The 16,421-nt window shown below is 32.4% G+C and overlaps 2 protein-coding genes across 7 annotated transcripts; both read right to left on the bottom strand.

The window, feature by feature from the left end:
- Positions 1-4,881: 4,881 nt before the first annotated feature.
- FACT (HXXXD-type acyl-transferase family protein) lies at positions 4,882-8,452 on the bottom strand. Of its 4 annotated transcripts, none has more exons than XM_022042086.2 (3): positions 8,316-8,452; positions 6,484-6,946; positions 4,882-6,029 (listed from the first exon to the last, which is right to left on the bottom strand). In XM_022042086.2, the coding sequence occupies exons 1-3, from the start codon at positions 8,429-8,431 to the stop codon at positions 5,172-5,174; spliced, it is 1,437 nt and encodes a 478-aa protein (XP_021897778.1). In that variant the 5' UTR covers positions 8,432-8,452; the 3' UTR covers positions 4,882-5,171. The 4 variants fall into 4 exon arrangements, with proteins under 4 accessions (XP_021897778.1, XP_088067057.1, XP_021897797.1 ...); XM_088210931.1 differs by lacking the exon at positions 8,316-8,452 and adding an exon at positions 7,118-7,329; XM_022042105.2 differs by lacking the exon at positions 8,316-8,452 and adding an exon at positions 7,118-7,251 and having other exon boundaries at positions 6,484-6,956.
- Positions 7,546-14,634, bottom strand: LOC110814562 (DEK domain-containing chromatin-associated protein 1-like). 3 transcript variants are annotated; one of them, XR_015816165.1, is made up of 12 exons: positions 13,869-14,633; positions 13,730-13,763; positions 12,223-12,302; positions 12,010-12,069; positions 11,710-11,823; positions 11,507-11,587; positions 11,347-11,418; positions 9,075-9,594; positions 8,853-8,950; positions 8,735-8,765; positions 8,316-8,634; positions 7,546-7,772 (listed from the first exon to the last, which is right to left on the bottom strand). XR_015816165.1 is itself a non-coding variant. In XM_022042068.2 (11 exons), the coding sequence occupies exons 1-11, from the start codon at positions 14,310-14,312 to the stop codon at positions 8,468-8,470; spliced, it is 1,695 nt and encodes a 564-aa protein (XP_021897760.1). In that variant the 5' UTR covers positions 14,313-14,634; the 3' UTR covers positions 8,049-8,467. The 3 variants fall into 3 exon arrangements, 2 of the variants coding, with proteins under 2 accessions (XP_021897760.1, XP_021897751.1); XM_022042068.2 differs by lacking the exon at positions 7,546-7,772 and having other exon boundaries at positions 8,049-8,634; positions 9,075-9,588; positions 13,869-14,634; XM_022042059.2 differs by lacking the exon at positions 7,546-7,772 and having other exon boundaries at positions 8,049-8,634.
- Positions 14,635-16,421: the final 1,787 nt, after the last annotated feature.

Genomic DNA, 16,421 nt, shown 5'->3' with positions numbered 1-16,421 from the left:
TGTTAAAATTCAAATACGTTTGGAAGTCAATTCTTATAAAATCTATTTATTGCTTTTTTTAATAAATAAATAAATAAAACAGACAGGAAGAGAAGAAGATTATTAAATTTATATCGCACACATGGTTTTTGTATCTTTTAATATAATCTTTTAATATAATTTATATTATCCACCCAAGTAAGCATATGCGTGCACCGTAACTGATTATGTATGTTATAGTTGTTCAACTTGCAAACTAAAATCTCTCTTTAAAAATTTATTTTTTTGAATTGAAAATTATAAATTAAACTGAAATTTGGAAATATTTTATTAATCCATTGTTTTTTCGTATATAAAAGATATCAGAACTTAAAATATTTTAAAAAAATTTATACCCAATATTATGAATTGCTAAAGAAATATTTATAATTTTATATAAAATTGTGTAAATAATATATCTTATAATTCAATAAAAACAAATAAGTGATTTTAATTTTAACCAACTAGAATGAGGTGAATCACAAAAATAAATAAATAAATAAACAAACTGAATTTTACGGTCTATTATTAACTTACTTAAATTAGAATCAATTACATAATTGTTATATTACAAATATTTTAAAAATACTGTTGGTGATAAAAGTAAAAATTATATGATAATTTGAAATTTTTTAAATGTATTATTGGTATTCACAAGTAAAAACGTGTTATTCACGTTTTAGAACATTAGATCCACGAACCTATTTGCATAGATATTCATAAAATTAAATTTCAATTGTACATATTTTAGAAGGTGATAGAGAGGGTTGAACTTCATTAAAAGAATTTCAATTGCGATAGAATTATAATATCTGATGCATATATAATTCCTTTTTTTATATATAATACATGTATTTTATATGGAGGTTTGATCCGATCTAACGGATATATATATATATATATATATATTTACGTATATTATATTTGCTTCGTCCTCGGGAAGGCTGTAATTTTGTTAATGAACTAAGATTTTTTTAAAAATTAATAATTATATATATCAATTAAGTAGAAGAATTTACATAAATGCCACGTCCCAAAAAAAAACAAACAATTTTCATCCTATCTCTTCACGCACGTAGTGTTATTTATAAATTGATTTCTAACAACCCTCTTCCACACAGGTAAGAATATCTTAGAGAATAATATTATTGTGCATCTTATGATTATAAAAAAAAAAAAAAAAGACAAACGCAATTGGATGACCATTAAATTCGACATGAAAAAAACTTTTATTAATAAAATAGAAGTAATTCATCTCATTGTATGATACGTGTCTACTACTACTTCTATTCAATTCATCATCAATGGCAACACTCTGTAAAGGAGATAAACCTAAAAGACAATTAAAAGAATGAGATCCTCTATCACCTTATCTTTTCATCTTTTTCACTGAGGCTATATCTCAATTTCTTAGTAAAGTTGAACTTAAATGATTTATTCACAGTATCCAAATAGTTAAACATGTTTTAATCCTAAATTATCTTCTCTTTTAAATATTTAATCATTCTTTTCGAATTAAAAACAAGAATATTATACAATACAAACATCAAGAGTGGTTTTAAGTCATCCCTCAAGGATTTGGTAGGCTTACGAATTATATCAAGACACACTAAATATCTTAGCTTGCCTCTTATTATAGGAAAGTACACAACATCTAACTTTCAGTGGTTATTAAATAATTTTGAAGTCAAGTTAGTTGGTTGGCCAAATAGACTATTGTTTCATGCGAGGGGAGCTACTTTATAAGATCAATATCCCTTCATATAGAATGTTTACATTTCTCCTCCCTAAAAAAATATGTTATAAATTTGATAAATTAGCAAGACACTTCGAACGAGGTATTAATAATGGTAGCACTAGTGGCTTCATTCCTATTAATTGGGCTTTTATTTATAAGTCTAAACAAGTGGGAGGCCTCACTTTTAGGAATTTAACTCCTTTAAATATCATTTATATTGTTAAACTACCTTTGCAAATAGTAAAACAAGAACCTAAGTCTTGGGTCAATCTTGTGATAACTAAATATTTGAGCCCTTCAAATATTTTGGATCTATCACATAAATTACAATAATCATTATTCTTGAATGGTATCTTACAAACTAGAGAATCTATCTTCACTAGGCATACAAATCACAATAATCATTATTCTTGAACGGTATTTTACAAATTAAAGAATCTATCTCCACTGGGTGTGTAAGCTCATAGGTGATGGATCCAACATAAGAATTTGGGAAGATCCTTCAATACCATTTATAAATAGTTTTATTCCCAAATGTATAAGAATTCTTAATTGTATTATAGTTACCTAATTAATTAAGTACTCAACTTGGTAATGGAGTCCAGATAGATTAAACAGCTTTGTAACCAGGATTCTATTCAAGAAATCATGAAAATTAAATTGTCTCAGGTTCAATTGGAGGATAAGTGGATTTGGACTTATCAAAGTAGTGGAAATTATTCTGTTAAATAGAGCTATAAAATTTTAAGTGGTTTTATTCTTGTTTACAATACAGGTTTCAAAGAAGCTCATTGGAAATTTCTGTAGGAATCCAGGATTTTGGAGTAGTATAAGGTCATGTAATAATTGATATTATATAAAAGTCTACTTAGAATTTTTTTAGACAATGTTATAGACTTTAACTCCAGTGTTTTTTATCCAAGCTCATATGAGAGATACAACCATATATTTATCCAATTTCATATTATTCGAGCATTTTTTTATAATGGAACCAAAGACTATAATATGGTAATTTTTTTGTTTGTTGAAATGATGTTTTGTTTATCTATAATATGCATGCACAAGGTAATGATTTACAAATTAATTCTCAAGATTTCTTATTTTATGCACCTATCATTACAGATTGAATATGGTAATAAAAAAAACTTACTTCAATTCAGATATGATACTTGAAAAATGATACTTCCTTGGTCTCTCATGAATGAGGTACAATCCTCATTTCGTTATATTTTTGGTAAGTAGTAAATCAAATAATAATTAGTGTGTCGATTATAGGAGCAAATATTGCGATACTTTCACACAATGCGGTAATAAAAGCTAATGAAACTCATATTACATGTGTTTTAGAAATCTCGCCTCATATTCAAGCTAGGTCTAAATGAATCGATGCCTCAGACCCTCTTGTGGCTGAAATCAAATCAATCTTGACTAGTATTAAGATTGCAAGAGAAAAAAGCCTTCTCCTGCATCTAAATTTGTAGTGACTAAGAAATTGTTGTTGAAATCATTCATCAAGAAGAAGCAACATTAATAGACTAGTGAATAGAAAAGATGGTTTGAAATATTAGAGTTTTGACCAAGATGTTCTGGTTTTGTAAGATTATATGGATCCCTCTACGGCATAATATTAAGACTAATAAAATTGTAAAGTGGGCGTTACATAGTAGGCTGCTTGATTGTTCCCTTGTGAGCTACTTTGCATTTGCTTCAATAATAATACATTTGGATCAAATTGTAAAGCATTTTTCTAAACACTTTTTAAATAAATATATTTCTTTAAACAAACACCATCTATTAGTGTATAATTTTCTATTAACTTTCTACTTTTTATAAAATTCATCACGTCTATGGAGTAAGTTGACATGTAACACAATATAGAAGATGCACTATCAAATAAGTACTCATTTATTTAAGCAACTTTATATGATATAAAAATTGATATCACGAGTATATATATTAATAATATATTGGGTAAATTAATTTTTTCATTTTTCATTAAAAAATGGACGATTGAATTTTTTTCATCATATGAGTTTTATATGAGTAATTATAAGGTTACTCGTGCTTTTTTTTTTCTCAAATTGCAATAGCAAAATATGTGTGTGTGTGTGTGTGTGTATATATACGTATACATTATCGTAGAAATGATTTTGCATGTGCGTAATACACCATCCATTTTTTATGATGAGCAATTTGATATCTTTACTCTTCAGATTATTCTACGAATATTACGAGGATAAGACTTTTTTAAACTCATCTTTTTAAAAATATATATATATATATATATATATATAATTGATATGAATTTTTAGATTACATTGAGATTAAGTTAATTTTTTAAAATTAAATTTAATTAAATTCAAATATTCATATTTAAGTGCCATAAATTTTCTAAATATAATATTTAACATTGAAAAGTTCATCTTACTCGAACTAACCTATAAATAACAATATTTTTTATTCTTATAATTTACATTTTTTTAACTAATATGTAGTATCAGAAAATACATATTGATTTTAAGAAGAACTGAGGAAAATACCTATATACACACACATAACACGTTTGCAAGTTTAATTTATGCTTACAAACTTACTTCTTATTATATACTCCAAGAGACATGTATCCTCACCTTAAAAATCTTGTATCAGTAAGCCAGTGGCCTTGGCCTATCATGAGTAAGCACATTTATGCAGATTACAAGCCAGCTTTTAATAAAACTACTTTAAAATTTGTATTTGGTAAATTTTAGCTTCTCTAATAAAGCTGTAACCAAATTTTACTAAAAATATTTTTAATCTATTATAATTATTTTAATTAAAAAAATTTTAATATTATAAAATATTTTTAACCGCTCTATATCATTCATTTAAGGTTAGAGCTGGTAAAAAATTTCATACCCATTCTTATTCCATTATTCACATTTTTAATTTATTTATTTATTCAACTTAAGACAATATAGAATGTGTTAGAAAAATATCTGATTTTATTGTGATTCATAAATGTATCGAACTCAATATTCATATATTAACGACTTCCCTAATATTAGGGGATTAAGTCGAGGCACTTGGATCAAGCAGATGGACAACAATGAATACATCCATCCAGCTAAATTGGAGCGGTAAAATAGAAAATCAGCAGCATTGTTATTGAGTGGAAATATTCAACTTACAACGACCACATATATAATGAAATACATAACAAAGGACAAGTTTGTATCTCAGCTTCACTTAGAGCAAAGGAGCAAGAGATCCTTATTTAATATGATCAGTTATTGTGCAATGATCGCTTCAATCTGCACTTAGGCAACAAATAAGGGAGAAGAAAGGAGAAGGACTTAGAAACAATGAATATTTAGGCAGGGAACTTTGCTTACTAGAATTGAAAGAATCTTGTGGTAATATATAATTCTTTTTTTCAAATCTGCATCAGCTCCTCAAAGACATTCATGGCAGAAGCTGGCAAACCCAGAAGCACATTTATGCTTTTTCTGTCATCCCCGTGAGGTAGGAACAGAATTACTTCCTTCTCAGGCAGAGCCACAGGCGCTGAAAAAACAGGTTCTCCCCATCCAAAATCTTTTGTGTGGAAAGATAGCCTGGACCAAGTAGTGATTGCCAGAGTAGCAGCTAATGAAGGCCTAGCTCTTGTTACTTCAAAATAGTCTATGGCTGATCTCATAAAGCTATCAGTAACCATGTCGACTGCCTGCTGAACCAGACTCACTGCGAATGAAAGAGGTTTCCCCAAGAGCTCACCAGCATTGCAGAGTGAGTATGTCAAGACTATTCCATTGCCGGAGTAGCCTTGAGGCAATGGAGGCACAAATCTTGATCGCCCATCAACAGCAAAGAGAAGCTTTATCTGTTGATCAGGCCTCAAGTTCAGTGCCTGACACCAAGCTCTCCATAGAAAGCCTGAGAGAGCTTGAAACTTAGTGCATTTATCTAGAACTCCATCTTCCATGGCTCTTCTCTTGAGTAGTTCAAGCTTCTGTGGATCGAAACAGAAGGACCTATACAGCATTTGTTCTTCATAAAGCTTGCTGGTATTTGATATGTCTTCAATCTGAGCAAATTCTTGGTGTGGATACTCTATCTTAGGTGGGTTTCTTGCTTTGAGTATGCTTCTGTCTAGAAAAGGGGGGACACTTAGGGGCAACCCTCTGGCAGTCTCAGCCCATGAGTTGAGAAATTCCATTGCAGCTATCCCATCTAATATATTATGATTCATGCATAGCCCGAGAACAAATCCTCCACATTTAAATTTGGTTACCTGCCAAGAAGACTTCCCGTATTATGTATATATATACAAAACAAGAAATTTGTGCTACTCAGGATTTTAACTGAAGACGGATGCTTTGCAGGGAAGCAAGAAATTCTAAACAAGTATCCTTAAAGAACTTCATGAACCGCATTTTAATGGTCTCTTTCAATAGAGAACTTTGCCACCATAACTACCAACAAAGAATTTAGTATGGGTTGTAATTGGCCTATAATTTTCTTCTCCAATAGGAAGGAGACATGTGCAGCAACAAAATGTTATATGAAGCCATCATATCATGCTTCAAAAATCAAATGTTCTATTAGACCAACTTAGTGGTCATAACAGTTCAACAAACTCACAGGAAAGTGATCAAACTTGTTAAAGAGAAGATCTATGAACTGCAAAGAGAACTACCAAGATTACCAGTAAGGGAGAAGTGAAAATCATGAAGAGAATTCTAAACCTGAGCCACCAAAGGAGGTATCTGAAGTATGTTTTCAGCACCAGGGATGTCATAAACCAGCTTCCCAAGAGTATCAGGATCAGGTTTTGTGATATCTCCAACATGTTGTATAGAAGAATCAGATTCAGCCTCAACAAAGACAGCTCCTTCTCCAGTGCAATCAATTATGAGTTTCCCTTCTGAACTGATTGTTAGCCTACCAGCAGTAGGATAGTAATGAACAAGCACTTTCGCCAGGGCATTCTTAATGGCTGTTGCAGCATCCTCATTTCCTTTTGAATCTGACTTGAAGTAGTAGCACGTACGGACTGTAACTGCAACATTCTGATCAAGGTTTGACAGGAAGTAGAGACCATTCGGTGTTTCCTCTGCAGGAGAAACAAGAACTGTTTCTCCTCGTTTTACACTAAGCTCGAAGCTATTATCCGCCATTTGAAACACTGATAAACCCAGCAACCAAGACCTGACAACAACTAGGAAAGTAATGTTTCAAGGATATAACCAAACAACAGAAAATAGAAACGATATGATCTCCAACATTTGTAAAAACGTAAAGGAATGATTCAGAGATAGAACTAGCAGTAACTGACCCAAAAGAAAATTCCAGAACCAAATACTCAAAACTAGGAAGTACCTGAAAAGAAGAACAATGAATCTGAAAGCTGAGAATTGGGTTGAGAAAATATATAGGTAGACGTTGAGGAGAATTGCAGAAAGTGAGAAATATTTGCGTTGGTTAACAATCTGAAGTGTGAAAGAAATGACAAGTAGAGATGGTGAAAGAGGGGACCAATCAGAAGATTTCTTGTTCAAGTATTTTGTTTTTACAATTGTATAGTTTCGCATATGGTGCCAAGAACACAAGGGTGGGTAGGCTACTAGCCCAAAAACCAGAACATTACCAGCCAGCAAGTGTGGCGTGAGAAAGGAGGAACTTGGCTATTGGTTGGTAGGGTTGGCGTCCAGCATTTGTTTGCTTGATCAAGTTTTAATGACATTTTTAAAATAAAACTTGCACATATAATCAAATTATCCCATCTCTAATCGAATAAGCCTCGTGAATTGGAAACTGAATGAAAACAGTGTCTGAATGTATGTGTGCATGGAAAGTTAAATACTCATGATCTGATTCAGATTCATTCAATTAGTATTGAATTTAAAAAGCTTCTTCGTCAATGGAACACTCTTATAGCATTCAGCGGTTGTAGGCCTCTATCAGCGTTGAAATAAATGCACATTGTCAAGATAATCCACCTTGCTTTTCCCGCTCAACGTTTCGTCTACAACCACTGGAGAAGGCACCCAAAAAGAACTAAAATTAAAAAATTGCTAATTGGCATTCGTTGGAACATCTTTGTCAAAACCCTTCTTTAAGTACTAGCAGGCAGAAGTCCATTGTTTAAAATCAACCTTTAATTAAACAAGTTTCCTCTAAATTAAGTAGAACTTCTACAGTGTAAGATAAGCGTATCCGTGAATTTTCCATATTCAGACAAACACAAGTAATCACGTTCACGTTTATTTGATATGTAATATGTTTAACTATCAGCTTCACAGTTCCCAAGTGACAAATTGGCACTATGTCAATTCAATAAAAAATGTTTACTGGCAAATCCTACAATCAATAGGCAGCAAAAAGATATCGTTCCTCCAAATCCTTCACAGATTAGTAGTTTCAACTAAGTAAAAGGGAAAACGAAAAAAAAAAATTATTTAGGGCAAGGTCATGGGTTAGGAGCTACAAAATGGTAATAACCAAGAAATGAAATTTAAAGGCCAGTCAACTAAATATTTGACATGAGAAAGCACTAATGCATATGGTACAAACAAACCTAGCTGCATACTTCGATCCCCACCACCCAATTTGCACGAGCCTCATTTGTATGAATTGTTGATTAAACCCTTGGAATGATACCTGACGAACATACCATAGCTCATGTAATTTCATTTAATCATACCAACTTTCCCAATCTGACAAAACCATCTAAGCATCATCCTCCCCATCTCCCTCTTGGTCCCTGTCACCACTAGCTTCATCTTCCTCGGCATCTTCTCCATCATCGTCTTTATCACTCATATTACTTATCACATCTGTAATTATATCCTTAACTTCTGCTTTTCTATGCATTAAATCCAAACCAAAATGGGTACCTAGATATAAAAAAGCACTCATTTAGTCAACCCAAAAGCAATAGCACGTTTTATATTTTTTATTTTTAGTTTTTAGAGAGAGGAGAAAAAAATGCCTTACCAAGTTGCCGGAGAATATCAGATAGAGTTGCCTGCATTATGATAAGATATTTTAAGAATGATATAACTTGCGCATTTAATCATTGAATTCTTGATTATGACAAACAGGCACCACTTACAGTATTGAAGTCCACTTCCTTCAAAATATCTACAACTACTGCATGCATCTCTGCTCTGCTGGGCTCCAATTTAGCCTTCTTAGTAGCTTTCCCTTTACCTGTGCAAGAAGTTTAAACCATAACTAACCAACTCAGGAAGCATGGAAGTTAACTTAAATGAAAAATTTGTCTTCTGGAACCCAAAAAACTTCTAGTAGAAATTTGAATAAATTAGAACAGTACCTTGATCCTTAGGAGTCTTCACCCTTGATTTGTTAGACTGCTTTCTGCCTGTATCTTTTGCCTTGGTCAAATCAGTTTGGTCCTTTTGGCTCTCCTTTTCAACCTTCTGCTTTTTTGTAGAAGTTGACTTGGAAACCGATGCAGAAGTTCCCTCAACATCAGTAGCATCTTGTTTTGACATTGAACCAGGAGATTTTTTGGTAGATTTAGCAGAACCTTTCACAGATTTTGCTGGAGAACTCTTCTTGGCAGGTACAGGATGGTCCTTGTGTTTAGCCCCAGAACTCTCTTTCATAGCCTTTCTTGATGAAGTACTTTTGTTTGACTTACGTCGTTTTGGTTCATCTTCCTCTGATTTGCTCTCCTCCTGATCACTCTCTTCTTTCGGCCCTGAATCATAGTAATCATCTTCATGAGAATCACTAGCAGCTGCTGACTCGACTTTATCATCATCCTTATCTTCCTCTTCACCTTGAGATAACTCCTTTCGCTTCTCTCCATCCTGTGCTTGTTTCTGTCTCTAGAAAGCAAAATGGAACCAACTTTACATACCAAACAAAGTGCAAGAAGAAAGAGAAATGTCAAACAAAGGAAAAAGACAATTATAAAACTCTTAAAGAAACTGATCATAGAGAGGTATCTTGGTTACATCATGTAGAAAGGGCTATGCATAGGCTATATCTTGCCCATCCATCTTAAACCCCTCAAGCCAATGCACTGTTTTAACATGCCTTGAAGAAGCCACAAGGCAGGCACACTTTTGACAATACTATGCCCCAACAAGCATAATTTTTTGTTACATCCGTACACCAATGAAGATACAAATCCATTATGCTACTAGGACATTTCACTCATTTTGTCATGAAAACTTGGAGATAAACAAATAAAAAAGTCAATCTAAATCCATTTTATGTTGTTTCAAAAGTCATTAAGAATTCACAATTGAAACAAGGAACTACACCAGTTGTGGATTCAGCTCGTAACAGGAGGGGAAAGAAGAATGTGTCAGACAACATTTCATGGTTCTATTCGCAATACATAGAACAACAATATTCTTTCATAAAATCTGTGGAATCCTAGATATCCTGCAAAAAAAAAGGTGAACTTAAGTATCCAAGGACAAGTATACAAATTGACCGAGCAATAACTAAAACATATTTTGTTCAGTCGGTGAGACAGAAAAATCTCAGGAAATTTAGTATCTATTATGTGATAAAAGACTTATACCCTATGACAGTTGGGTTTCAGCTGTGCAGCTTTATCACTAAATTTAAAAATGTATGCTAAACAGCTGAAAGTAACACCATAATAACCAAAACGAAGAATAGATAAACAAGAAGGATTCAAATTGGTAGAGTTCAAAGACAACAAAAAATGCAAAAAGAAAGTTGCAAAGAAATCATGAACAGGAGGAATATGTCAAATGTTAATCAAAGCTTCCACATGGACATGTCAAAACCAACTGGAACAGACCAGAAATTTATTGAATGAGTCAGAAAGTGAATTTAACTCCAATAAGATTTATATTTAATCCACAAAACCCTAAATACTTGGTGAATGGAACCAAAAAGCCTAAATACCTAGAAAATGAAATTCATCCCTCAAGTGTTTCCATCTTGCCACCCAATATCTACTAAACAGGAAAACCAAACATATCAATAGATAGTCTACAATATGACTTTGAGAAAAATCCATAGAACAAAGAGGCATTTTTAACAAAATTAACCCATACCATTAGTATGGTCCAATACAATAAGGTTTCCAAAGAGCTGCAGAAATGAATAAATATGGCAGAATGGAAAAGAACTCAAGCACCTTCAAATTGCTATAAGCTATAAATACAATAAAAAAAATTAATCAAACAAGCATAAAGCAACATAATAAGTACAGGAAGCAAGCACAGAAGCAAATTTTTTCATCAACAAAATGAAGCAAGCATCTTATAAATTGAAAGTTCCTAAAAACTCAAGGTCATCGGATTAATATAGACACGACTGTAGACAATTCGGATTCAACATTATAATCAGAAACATCCCATCAATGAGTACATTGACCCTCAACCTTACAGCTCAGTCAATATAAAAGAAGTTTCTTCAGGAACAAAAAAGAAAGAAAACAAATATAAGCAATGATAACGAATATAGTAAAGTTATATAAATGAAGTTCACAAATTCATATAGCTGAGCAAGCAGGTCAGTAGAGTTGGACAGCAAAAAGTTACCAACGTGAAGAGTTCCACAAACATGGCTGTAATATTATCAAAAAGACAAACCTTTGCTGGCATATCAGATGCTTCTCTAGGTTCAACATTTTTGCTTTGTGTGACTTTGCGCTTTCTACCTTTCTGAAATTAAGACAGATGAGCAACAAATGTCACCAAGCGCTTCGGTGACAACTAACAGCATTTTCTTATCACACAGAAAAGACAGTACCTGGCCCACATCAGCAAGCAAAATATGTGTCGTTGCCTGGGGCGATTCTAGGAATTGCAACAATTTAGCAGAGAGTTCTTCCTGAAAATATCACTCAGATCAACAATAATATAGTAACAATCCAAGACAATAAAGAAATATAAGTCTACCAAATTTGTTTAATAAATAAAAACAACATAACATAACACCAATTCAGCAATGACCTTTTTCACAGTACTTTTGCTTATTGGAATATTGAGCACATCACAAAAATCCATGAGTTTATCTTTAACACATTTGTCTAACTTCTCCTTTACTTTGGCTCTCTGTTTATCCTCCTGCAAAAGGTACACAGTCTATTTAAAACATTTCATTAGAAATACCATATACCCACACCATGTCGACCTATCATTGACACATAATGGAATAAAATACTGTTAAAAACAGATCAACAGAAAACCATAAGTCAATATGCACATAAGAAACCAATAAAACAGATCATTCCCAGAGATACAATTAATTACCTCACTCTCAATCCACACAAAGCCTGAAAACTGCCCTATGTTTCTCTTCAAATTGTGTGCCTGCAAAAATATACTGCAATTAACACATACAGAATAATCATAAATTTTCTCAAATCACTAAAATCTTTTGGCAATATCCAGTGAATATGCACCATGAACAAGGGCCAGAACAAAAAAAGAAAATAATAGAAAAAGACCAAAACTCCAACTCACCTTTGCCTTCTTTCCAAAAAGTATGGAGTGAAGTACTTGCAGATTGTCATCTGGTTTTCTCTTGGACAACTTGAAAGCCACTGAAATAGCGCACAATATAAGACAAGAAACATGCCAGTCCGCCTTAACAATGGAGCTGAGTAGAAGTAATAATATGTAGATTAACTTATTCACAAGGAACAAAACAAGAAAAACCTTGCCCCTCTATAAAAAGAACAATTTTCATCATGTCAGGCATCATGTGAAACACAGAACAGCAATATTTTGAAGTAATTGACCACCCTCTGCTTAAGGAAGCACAAATAGTACAGAAGTTAAACTGTCCAAGTATCTGAACGAATATTAGTTGATTCAATGATGTTTCCCACATCAAAATAACATTTTCAAACCAGAATAAATATTCTTAAGGATGAAATTAATGCTGTTAAAACATAGTCCTTCTGCATACAATTTATGCCACACAAAAAATGCAGGATATCTTTTAGTTTTACATAGTTGGATAATATAAGCAGCTTCACATTTTTTGTCCAGTATGCTCCACTATTAGATAAAAGTAAAATTTCATTAAACTCTAGTTCATCTCTTGCATTTAGAAGAAATGCAGCCACCCAAGAAAAGCCAGCATGGAAATAACAGGCTTATAATAAAAAGGACATTTGATCTGACATCTTTGATAAACTCAGATCAGTTGGGAAGGCGGATAGTTCAACCATCACAAGCACAAGCCACCCTTTCACTTGTCAAGGAACCTTGACCAGCAAGACATCCCCATAACACGGACAAAAAACTTATGATTCAAACAAGTCACTGATGATTCCAAAGAATCATTAATTCATCAACTAAAGAGAACACTTCTTTCCCAAACCCATCATTCTGGGCGATGGAGGGTGAATTGCATTAACAACGAAAGTTGTCTGCCCATAATCCAAGGTAGAGATGAATTTTTCAGTGTCAATATCATGATCAAAGGTGGCATAAACCACCTTGAGGGAGGGCAGAGAATGAGGATTCTCTTCGTGAACATTAAGCTACATCTAACAAGTATTCTACCATTATGCAAATGCATTGAACAGCCCTTGATTAGCCATATCCATTAAATTTAAGGGAAACAAGAGCAGCCATAGTTATAGTCACTCGTGTACTATCAAATCTTATCATGTTATTTTCTATCAATGTTTCTGGTTAAGAATAACAATGTAACCACAGAAGCCAAAAAACAAAACAAAGATCGCATCTTCAGGAGGAAATTCTTTACATGATCAAGTACCATACCATTCAGAAAATAACCTCATAATAGTTTAGGGTAACCTTAATCTAATAGGAAAAAGAAAAGGAAAAAATAAAGAAATAAAAATCCATTGCCCAAATATAAAGAGAGAGGAATCGAGTAAATAGCAGGAATAGGTAACGAGCAAGCATGAAGCAGTAAATCGAAAGATTTAGAGAACCAACTGATATCAAGAAAAATATCAAGAAAACCCAACACCCACAAATTAATTAAGCATACCATTTGGAATCTCCTTAAGCTGCGTGCCACGACCCTGAGAAACCAGAGAAGTCCAAGATAATCAAATACCCAATTCCCAGTGCACGAACGATGATAATAGCAACATATTACGTCAAAAACCGAAACGTTCACCACATACCTTCTCAATCGACAAGGTTTTACTCGAAGAGGAGCGAACAACAGACGGCGCAGAGTACCGCTCCACACTCTTTCTCTCCCTAGTAGGCCTCTCGTTAGCCGGCGTAACAGACTCCTTTTTTTCAGTCGATTCCTGACCCGGTCTCTTCTCGGGTGATTCTTTCTTAGACTCGACTTGGTCTTCCTTGGAACTCCCCTCTCGACCTGGTTTAGCTTTATCGCTGGGTTCCTTTTCCTCCTCACTTTCATGAACCTCGTCTTCCAAGACAGTCTCTTCAAGCTCCTTAGTGTCTCGAGAAACCACTTCCCCGGGAAGTTCCTGATTTTTCTCTCCCTTGTCCGTTTCCTGGTTCTCCTGCTTGCTTTCCTCTGTTTTGAGCTCCTCCTTCTCCTTGACCGGAGGTTCCTCTTCCGTTTTCGTGTCTTCTAGGGTTTGAGTCGCCATAAAAAGCAAGCAAAAAGAATCAAGCAAAGCGAAATCAGCAGAAGCGGAAACCAGAGAAATGGATCAAAAACGAAAACCCTCAAAAAAAGAATAGGGATTTCGGAAATAGAAAAGAGATGAAAGTGAGTGAAAGAGAGTAATTGAATCCTCAGAGAGAAGAGAATTGGGAAATTTAGGGAGGCAAAAAGAGGGATTAGACGAATAGAGCGGGGGGTTCAAAATTTTGGTGCCAAAATATAGAGCGGGCTTTGGCTATAGTTTTTACACCGTCTCCTCCCGGCAAAACGGGGAATATTTTAGGACTGACTTACGGCTGTCTCTACTTTGACACTGAACTTGACTGGACATATTTTCTTTTCCTTTTTCCTTTTTTAATATTTATATATGTAATTAATTTTGGATAACCGTTGCCTTTTTGTTTTTTAATATGCTTCTTTTTTTTTTTTTTTTAAATCAACAGACGTAATATATTTTGTTTTTATATTTTTTTTTTCTTAAAGAAAAAAAAAATGTGTAATTGTTGGTGTTCCTTAAAAATATATATATTTCTCTGTATAAAGTTCCACAATTGTTCTTTGAATAAATTTACTGTAAACATAGAAAGTGGAATAATACCAATTTTGTGTAATTTTATTCTATATTTTGAATAATTTGCTATCTAATAATTTATATCACGCGATATATATTTCACATTTTATTTTTATATATGATTTTAAATTATAATTATTATTTATACGAAATAAAAATGATTAAATAAATAATTTTATTAACATTTTTCATAAAAATAAGTTATACCCACGTATAATGCTATCAAATCTTATAAAAAGAACATATGAAAGGTTATACTTTAATATTGTTAAGAAAAAACACAAAAACAAAATTTGTGTTAGAAGAACATGAATAGATACTTATTACATTTTAATTTTATTATTAATTCTTATATTTTTATTACATTAAAATATAAGTAATATGTTAATATATAGTAATAGTAAGTGAGTTATTTATAATTACTCTAAATATATCATTTAATGTTGTATTTTTATTTTATATTAGTTGTTGGAGTTTAATTATGTTGATATGTTATTCTAAATTATATTTTATTTTCAAGTAATGATGTTGAAGTATTATTTTAAATTGTATTTTATTTTGATTAATGTTTAAATTTTAAAATTATAGTCTAATTGTTTAATATGTAAATAAATTAGGGGCTTTCAGAGTAAAGGACAAGTAGAGGGCAAATAGGTAAAAAAAGCATGATTACTTTTTAGCAGATAAAATATATAAATGTTTACTATTCAAATATCAGTACGTATGAGTATATAAGTTTTCTAACGAGACAAGTACACAAATAGAAAAACTTACCTGGTAACCAATAAATATCATTTCCCATTTATATCTTATAATGTCATTAAGTAACAACACAATAATAAAAATTACTATTATAAAATAGTGAATCATTGGACCTTAAAATACCACATAGTTGTGGAATAATCATATATATCTTAAAATTGCATCTAAATAATATTGAAATTTTTTTAAATAGATAACAAAATGAAAAGAAATAAAAAAAATAAGAACACAAGAAAAGGAAATTCGATAATAAAAAAATTAAAAATAAAAAATTTAATACCCATATCCGAACTTTGGTTCTAGATTAATTTTAAAATTTTAAAAATATATATAAAAATATAAATGTTAAATTTATAAATATTTATTTAATGTAAAATTAGGAAAAAAAATAGATAGAGTATGAAATTGAAAATAATTTTGGAAAAAATTGGTGAAAATTTGTGTTCGGTGGGTATTTTTGAAAGAAAAATTTTAACTGATGGTCAAAATGTAATTAAAAAAAATTGTTTTACGTAGGACCGCCCAGTCAGCAGACCTGACAAACCAGAGTGTGTCGTGTGGCAAGACACGTTGACTCGGTGCCACGCAGGAGGCTATGCTTGTAATTCTTGTGCCCGCGATCAAACGGCTCGGATGCGTTCTCGTACGCGTGGACAGTCTGAATCCGTTCTCTCATCAGACGCGATCAGATGATCGTGATTAAACGCGATGAATAATTCAGATTCGTTCTCTCTTTAAATGTGATCATACGGTCTAGAT

The sequence above is a fragment of the Carica papaya genome, chromosome 9 (assembly GCF_054855325.1).
Source record: "Carica papaya isolate Zhongbai chromosome 9, ASM5485532v1, whole genome shotgun sequence".
Lineage (NCBI taxonomy): Eukaryota > Viridiplantae > Streptophyta > Magnoliopsida > Brassicales > Caricaceae > Carica > Carica papaya.
The sequence above is the reverse complement of the archived record's forward strand: the minus strand, read 5'-3'. Positions and strand labels throughout refer to the sequence as shown.

Bases quoted from the DNA above. Each gene is read 5' to 3' on its own strand.
- FACT (XM_088210931.1), bottom strand. From the start codon at position 7,329: ATGCGAAACTATACAATTGTAAAAACAAAATACTTGAACAAGAAATCT. The intron at 6,947-7,117 runs GTACTTCCTAGT...AGTTGTTGTCAG, and splicing joins TTCATTGTTCTTCTTTTCAG to GTCTTGGTTGCTGGGTTTAT. The intron at 6,030-6,483 runs GTTTAGAATTCT...TCTTCTTGGCAG, and splicing joins TACCTCCTTTGGTGGCTCAG to GTAACCAAATTTAAATGTGG.
- LOC110814562 (XM_022042059.2), bottom strand. From the start codon at position 14,312: ATGGCGACTCAAACCCTAGAAGACACGAAAACGGAAGAGGAACCTCCG. The intron at 12,303-13,729 runs GTATGCTTAATT...GCGCTATTTCAG, and splicing joins GCTTAAGGAGATTCCAAATG to TGGCTTTCAAGTTGTCCAAG. The intron at 8,951-9,074 runs GTACTGTTCTAA...CTTCTTGCACAG, and splicing joins GAAGACTCCTAAGGATCAAG to GTAAAGGGAAAGCTACTAAG.